The sequence below is a fragment of the Hyposmocoma kahamanoa genome, unplaced genomic scaffold (genome assembly GCF_003589595.1).
Source record: "Hyposmocoma kahamanoa isolate Upper Pololo Valley unplaced genomic scaffold, ASM358959v1 87, whole genome shotgun sequence".
NCBI classification, from domain to species: Eukaryota; Metazoa; Arthropoda; class Insecta; order Lepidoptera; family Cosmopterigidae; genus Hyposmocoma; species Hyposmocoma kahamanoa.
In genome coordinates, this window is record NW_020654422.1 from 10,780,470 (window position 1) to 10,788,581 (window position 8,112).

The window sequence follows — 8,112 nt, forward strand, 5'->3', positions numbered from 1 at the left end:
AGAACCTATTGCAATAAAACGGCAATTTCATACTTTAACCCCTAATAATTTATGTTGATTGGTCGAATTAAATAGTTGAAACACGTTGGAACAATGCACATTGTCTGTGGTATTAAAAGTTTCAACTAATATTAATTAAAGGAAAATACAAATCTGACACAGCAATTTCAGGAAAAAAGTAGGACGGTAACGATAAATTTATTTAAAACTTATACTATATCTTTCCTTACAGCTTACGCACGAGTAGTGAGATTGTTATACTAGGTCTTAGTTTCAGATTCAACTATCAGTTTATGGGTCACTTTTTCCTTCACTGGAAGGAACGGAATGACGTCGTCGGCTTCCTTCATTTGGGAGGTAGGAATCTAGAAAAGCAAAAGATAACTGAATCTCAAAGATTCAAATTTCGTAAATTGGACAAAGGTTTTAGGATAAGCCTAGTGACTATTCTGCATACTTTTAGTAGAGAAAAACCGACAACTCTTACTCTACTAAGTGGTCAAACTTCATCAAACATATTTGAAAGTTAATTATTGCATTTAACAATATAAGTAACGTGATTTTGCTTAACTGCGTAATAAACTTGAGACAAAAATTTTAATAGAAGAAAGAATAAAATTATTATACTCACTTTTAAATCTTGTGCGTTAGATTCTTTAGAAGTGAATTCTCTTAGAACATAGTTGGTGTTGAGCATGTGGAACATTCTGGTCTCATATGACCTAACTAGCACATTGTCCACTCTAAGGAAGTATCGCAGTAGTACATACCAGTAACACGGCATTACTCTCTGAGAATGAAGCATAACATAGTCAATATAATTTCATATGGAAATCTTTGAGTGTAATATCTAATTTAATTGTCACCGAGTTTTTTAACATTTCTACAATGATATTAGGCAGGGTGGTGTTAATAATTTTTATTTTAGATTTTATACATAACAATTCTAATAACTAATAAAATCAGAATCTGCCTGGTTCAACATTCTGCTCTAATCTATTTACTTGGCATTTTATTTAATCAACCCAATAATTTGATGATCAGTTTAATTCATAAATATCTTACTTGGTAACAATGGACAAAGCAACTATATGGGGAGGCCCATTTTTAGAGCCCGTTTGGTCCAAAAATTTTTTTTAGATAGAGAACATTGTAACGACCCACATAAAATAAACATTAGTTTCGCGAAAATCAACAGTTTAGAAGCAGTGTTGGGCATTAATCAATTAAATTTCAATCAGAAATTCAATCAGATTAAAAAAGCAATTCAATTTAAATCAATTGCGACATGTCGCAATTGATTTCAGTGTTAGGGGGTCGGTTGGAGGGCGGTTGAGGGGTCCGTTGGGGGATCGGTTGGGGGGCGGTTGGGTGGTCGGTTAGGGGATCGGTTAGGGGATCGGTTGGGGGGTCGGTTGGGGTGTCGGTTGGGGGTGCGGTTGGGGTGCCGGTTGGGGGCCTTCTGGGGGACCGGTTAGAGGCTGGCTGGGGGGTCGTTTCGGGGTTCGGTTGGAGGGTCGGTTGAGGGGCCGGTTGGAGGGCCGGTTGGGGGGCCGGATGGTGGCTCGGTTGGGGGGCCGGTTGGGAGGCCGGCTGGGAGGCGGTCACGGGTAGGTGGCCCACATTGAAAATGGATTAATTGTTAATTGTAGATTAATTAATTGTTAATTGCGGTTCTCGCAACTAACAATTAATCAATCGTTAATTGCTGTTTCGCAATTGACAATTAATTAATTGTCAATCTTTAATTGCCAGAACAATTAAATTTTGCCCAACACTGTTTAGAAGTTATGATGTTTTTATGTACTTTTTGAACATTTTCTACTCTAGTCACAAAACCACTCTACTTTGAAAATTATTCCACTAAGTTCGAAGTAGTGTGATCATGCAGCTAGCACGCAATGAGCCATTATTGTGTTTAGTCTGAGACTGCGCCGTTATTTTAGATATTTAAGACATTTTTTATTTCTTCGCGAACAATTTATTATATTTTCAAAAAAATCCTGACTTTTAAAAATGTACAATTAGGATTTGCTAATGACCTTAAAAACTGCCTTAAGATGTAGGGATTGTTTACAAATAAAATTGTAGTGTTGCAACTGTTGTAACATCTTCATAAATTGACATGACGTGCACCGAGTCACTAAAAAACAAAATTGATAATTTGTGTCATAATCGTTATTCAAACAATTTTAGCTTAACTTAACTTTTTTTCCAAAGAAAACATGAGTTCAACTCAGATTTACCTTAATTATTATCAATTACAACAAAATAACAATTATTATATTATCAATCTCTTCATAATGTACACGAAAAGAAAATGCTCAAGAACAGGTAAAATTTAAGCCCTACTGATACAGAGAACTTTCGTTGTTGTGTGCCAGTGTTATAAATAGATGTTAAAAACAACATGTTTCACAGCCTTTTTACAAACAATAACAACAGACTTCCACTGATTAGCCTTCATGTGCTCAAAGTGCATTAGCAGAAAGTTGTTGTTTGTCACTTGGGCCTACTACAGCTATCCAACGGTATTGATTGATTTCTTTGCGATTTTACTTCCTACTAGCAAATCATGTCATGTTTTCATTCTGTTTATAACACATACACACAACATTGGAAGTTGTCAGTATCAATAGGGCTAAAATTTTAGCTGTTTTTGAACATTTTCTTTTCGTGTACATTATGGCGATTAGAGATTGGCTTAATAATAATTAAGGTAAATCTCAGTTGAACTCATGTTTCCTTTTGAGAAATTAATTAAAATTGTTCTTCTCAAATTGTCAATTTTGGTACATAGTGACTCGGTTTTCTTTTATAATATCTAGTGACGGGATGAACAAGTCATGCGCCTGATAGTAAGCTACACGCCTGTCCATAACAGTTGCAGTGCCACTCAGAGCTTTAAATCGAAAAGATCTGAGGGGCATTGCCACTGCGCCCTGAGACACACCCTTCAAAACAGGAACGCAGTAATGCTGATATTACTGCTTGGCGGCAGAAATAGGTAAGGTTCAGATCATGTCAATTTATGAAGATGTTACGAAAGTTGCAGTAAGGATTTAAAATATCGGCGCAATCTAAGAACAAACACAAAAATGGCTCATTGCATGCTAGCTATATGGTCACACTACTTCCACACCAAATTCCCATTAATTTAGTGGAACAGTTCTCAAATTAGAGTAGATTTAGTGAGTAAAGTGGAAGTTTTCAAAAAACTACATAAAAATCATAACTTCTAAACTATTGGTTTTCCCAGAACTAATGTTTATTTAAAATGGCTCTTTATGTCCTCTATCTAAAAAAAAAATATTGGATCACTGTAAATGGGCCATTTTGTATAATGTAATGTCTTACCATAAAGTATTATTACCATCAAATTAATAATATTTTAATATCAAAATATCACTTACGACTTTAACTGAAAGCTTGGAAACGCCGTGATCATGAAGTTCATCCTCAAACAACGTCAGATCGTGGTAGAACAAAATCTGATCTTTTCGTTTTAGTATCTCAAAGTTGATCTCTTCATCGGTGTTTTCCACTATAATATTGTCAGATAGCGTTCCTTTGTAGTCAGTTGAAAATGTCCAGTCAAATGGACGCTTCGGTTTTGAAGCATCAGGTCTAAAGAACAATGGCCTCTTATTTTGGTTTGAAATTTGTTAGAAATCCTATACATTCTGATTATTTTATCTCAATGGAATATACACGTATTTTTTAACTGGGACAGTATAGGTAAATCTGAAACCATAGGAGGTACAGGAACACCGTCTTAGGAACCAATAGATCTTTTTTGTGAAAACATTTTGAACATTTTTGGTGAAATCTGAAATTGACTATTCTTGACTAATTATTTTAATGCTGACCGACGCAGTTTCTTGTAAGGATCATTTCAATACACCAGAAGAAAAAAAACGGGACAGCAGAAGTTAGTCAAATTTAATAAAATGTTTTTTTCATACATAATAGGAGAATGCAATGCACAAAATCATGGTTGAAGTTCATATGGTCAAGTCACTTAAGAAAAATACCATAATTTAATTTCATGTCGAGAGGTAAGTAGGTACTAAAGTAAACTGAAATATGGAATGTTTTTATGGCACTCTAAATTCCAAATTCTTTGAAATAAATTTGAAAATTATAAAACTTCAAACCAATGTTGCTCAACTGTGACTCTGAGGGCGCGTTCCCATTATGTCGTAATGTTTTATTTAATGTTGGACGACTGTCGCGTCTAGCCTGTTCCCGTAACACGACTCTGTCGCGACTATGTCGTGGGCGTTTATTTTATCGTTGAACTACTGTCGTGTCTAGCTGATCCCACTAGATGATGACGACAATTTGTCGGTTGACGGCAGCCGCCGTGTCGTTTGCACGACAGAATCGTTTGAAGCTGCGAATATCTGTCGTCACATTTTTATCGTGACGTTTTATTTATCGTCAGACGACTGTCGTTCTAGCTCTTCTCATTGTCACGACAGTCTGTCGATGTAACGTTGAAAAAGTCGTGAACGACAGTTAATCGTGTTTTACTATAATATATGTGAATAACTTCATTTAAATATGCAAGACACGACACTTTAAACTGCATGACTATCTGTCGTCACGACATGATGGGAATGCGCCCTCATATGTTATAATCAGTTTATAGTAAGCCTATGAAATGGCCACCAGGTTCACCCAATACGATCCCATATGCTTCTTCCATATGGGGGTAACCTTAAGGGTCGAGTTCATGAATCCTAGTACAACAATCATGCGGGAGTTAAAAGATACTGTTCATTATCATTTAAACAACATTCACCACATGACTTTGTCATGCAAAGACAAAGATCCATATTAAACAGTTGTTAAACAAAATTACGAGTAAACAGCATTAATTCAATGAATATAACAAAATGTATGAAAAAAATAGTTTATTAAATTCCCAAGACCAAATTATTATTCCAATACAATGAAACGATCTTTATAATAAACTGCGTCAATCGGCATAAAAGAAAGAAAATATTACATTTTTATGGACAACTTTTGATAAAAAAATTCACTATGCGAAAATAGTTTTCACAAAAATACACCTAACGGTTCGTAATTCCTTGGATCTCCTTAGTTTTGTCTGTCACCATAGGAGATACAAGGAAAATAACACTGTACACTGAGGCAATCAACAGTTGGTTAATAAGTATACAAAAATGCATAGAATATATCCGTGGCTTGATACAAGAAGTGCCTAAGTTCATATTATTTTTGCATTTTTTGTACCAAACCACAGACATTATAATGTAGACAGCATAGTAGGTTCTAAAATTAGGCAAGAGATTACTTATGAAAAGATCAATGCCACTACTATCATGCAAGACGAGGATCCTTAAAATCTTATAGAGAATTTTATGTTTTACACTTTGGTAAAATAATGAGGGTAATGATTTTCAACAAATTTAGAGAAAATGTAGCTTACCTGGCCTCTAACCAAGCTTCAGAACATGAAACTTCAATGGCATCCGCTGTAGAAGCCACATGCTTCAGAGCATCCAGAGGGTCAAAGTGTATCTTAGCACCACTTGTATGGGTAAGAGTTAAAATGTTCTTTGGGAACACCATATCCGGAAAGTGTGGTATGCTGAGTTGTTTGCAATATCTGACAAATAATAGAATTGTGAATTACTTCTCTCAGAATAAGAGGCTGACTAAGGCCCTGTTTCATTACTAAGAGAACTATTAAGTAATTTTAAATTAATACTTATACAGTGTTATATGACTGAAAACATCATCATAACAGTTTTATTATGTTTTAAAATTGTATAATGACCTAAACACAAAAATGTAAAGGTAAAAATTGTAAATAAAAATTAAAAATAAACATTTTTTTTATAATATCAAGTGACACGACAAACAAGTTGTGTGCCTCATGGTAAGTTACATGCCTGTCCATAACAATTGCAGTGCCACACAGAGCTTTTGATTGCAAAGATCAGAGGGGCACTGCCACTGCACCCGACACCCTGAGACATAAGTTGATAAGTCTCATGTGACGACAATTTCACCAAGCACCCTTGACCTTCAAATCCAGAACACAGTAATGCGTCAGAAATAGGTAAGGTGGCAGTACTTCCCTGGATGACCCCTTACACAAGCTCTACTGCTACTAAAAACACCAAATATTCACGAAGTGTTACTTGATAACTTTTAGACATTACTCACATACAAAACTGACAAAATTGATCATCGTTTCGCTCACAGACCACCTTCGTAGAACACACACTCGGTAGTATACAACTCACATCGTACGAAATATGCCAAGGTCCGTACTCAATCGACTGAGAGTTCGTTGTGAATCGACCGGAATCCACCCTGCTTTCCTGTAAAAGCTTAGCTTGGTAAGGAGGAACTCCAATAACAGTTTAGCATGAAAATAAGATTGAGTACTGTTGTACCTCATGTGGGAACATGGATTTCATTATCTTTTCGTCACCTAAAAGAATTACTTCAATTTAATTACATGTAATTCGCCAAGTATTTCATTGAAGATAACTTAAACAACGCGTATAAAACCAAGCAAGACTTTTTTGGCACAAAACTTCACTTCATTTTGACACTAGCTTTCAGTGTTGCCTAATCCGAATTTTAAAAATCCGTAGGGTGACACTGATAAATTCGTAGATTTACAGATTTTTCTGTAGCTATCTTACTATTTGCTTAGTTCCTATTTGGTTAGGAAATGACGACGAAAATCCGAAGATCTGCCACATTGACTTACAAATAAATGGACGACGGGTCTAATACAAAAACCACGAAAAAAATGTCCCAAGTCAACCTATTCGAAATTTAAATTGTAATGTCATCGCAGTATCGCGCTGTCAGTAGAACAAATGAAGACTAAAGCGGAGATAGCGCTCTGTATACGATTTTAGCGCCTTACAAGTGCGGACAATTTTTAGCGCGGACCCGACGTCCATATAATTGTAAGTCAATGATCTGCCATTAATTTCTACTTTCACACAAAATCATGCTGGAATTGCAATTACATTTAAATAGCCACCCCAAATACAAGTTTAATTACACCTAATCTTATTAGGTGTGTTTCGGTCGTTTATTTCAGTTTAGGCAATAAAAACTTACTTACGAATTAAATACATACGTTTAGTATGTCCATTTATGTATAACTCAAAATGAATAAAAAATTTCTTAGTTTTGTCCGTGTTCGGTAACGTTTTCTATTGAAAATGAAACATTATATTGTAATTGGATAGTGTACCATGACCATAAAATACCTAGATAAAGGGATGACAACGTTTATGTTATATGTTTATAATCGATCGACTCTTTTTTAAATAGACTTTAAAAAAGAAAATTGTTTAATTACCGTAGCTAAATATAAAAAATAGTCTATTTTAATTAAATTTTTATTGAATTGATATTCAGTTATATTTTGTGAAATTACTCCACTAGTTTGTTATAATTATTAATACAAAGATCGAACACTCAGAAAAATTCCTTTCCGATCCGACCAGATCAAAGGAATTTTTCTGAGTGTTCGATCTTTGTATTAATAATTATAACAGTCTATTTTAATATATATATTTACATTGATTTTTTTTTTGTTAAGAGTTATACTTGCGTTTTTTCGTAGTTTAAGCCCCTTCGACCTTTAGACAGCCTTCTTTTTAGCATTATACATTTACAGAATGATAACAAATACCACGGACTATTTTTAAAGGACGATACTGTATAATAGAAATAAAAAATACATGTTCGTTTTTTTTAAATACCTGACAAATAAATAAGTCTGTTGAAATAAATGAGTTGACGTCTCAAATTTTCCGAGAAATTGTGAATAATATTGACATCCGAGGATTTATAAACACCCTTGTCTCAGGGTGATGGACGCAGTGCCAGTACCCCTCAGATCTTTGCAATTTAAAGCTCTGAGTGGCACTGCAACTGTTATGGACAGGCGTGTGTAGCTTATCATCAGGCGAACGACTTGTTCGTCCCGTCTCTTGATATTATAAAAACAAGTTGGTGGAGTATGAGCGCGAGTTTATTGACTGGGCGCTGGTAAAGAGGTCCCGGATTCGATTTCCGATAGGATATGCTAATTGCTGTGGTTAT

The 8,112-nt window shown here is 35.0% G+C and overlaps 1 protein-coding gene across 3 annotated transcripts; it reads right to left on the reverse strand.

Annotated features, from left to right (window-relative positions):
* Positions 1 to 57: 57 nt before the first annotated feature.
* On the reverse strand, positions 58 to 6,574 carry LOC113235431 (TIP41-like protein). Of its 3 annotated transcripts, none has more exons than XM_026471114.1 (6): positions 6,435 to 6,574; positions 6,282 to 6,359; positions 5,459 to 5,638; positions 3,414 to 3,627; positions 632 to 790; positions 58 to 365 (listed from the first exon to the last, which is right to left on the reverse strand). In XM_026471114.1, the coding sequence occupies exons 1-6, from the start codon at positions 6,437 to 6,439 to the stop codon at positions 261 to 263; spliced, it is 741 nt and encodes a 246-aa protein (XP_026326899.1). In that variant the 5' UTR covers positions 6,440 to 6,574; the 3' UTR covers positions 58 to 260. The 3 variants fall into 3 exon arrangements, with proteins under 3 accessions (XP_026326899.1, XP_026326898.1, XP_026326897.1); XM_026471113.1 differs by having other exon boundaries at positions 58 to 302; positions 6,202 to 6,359; XM_026471112.1 differs by having other exon boundaries at positions 6,202 to 6,359.
* Between the last annotated feature and the right edge of the window lie 1,538 nt (positions 6,575 to 8,112).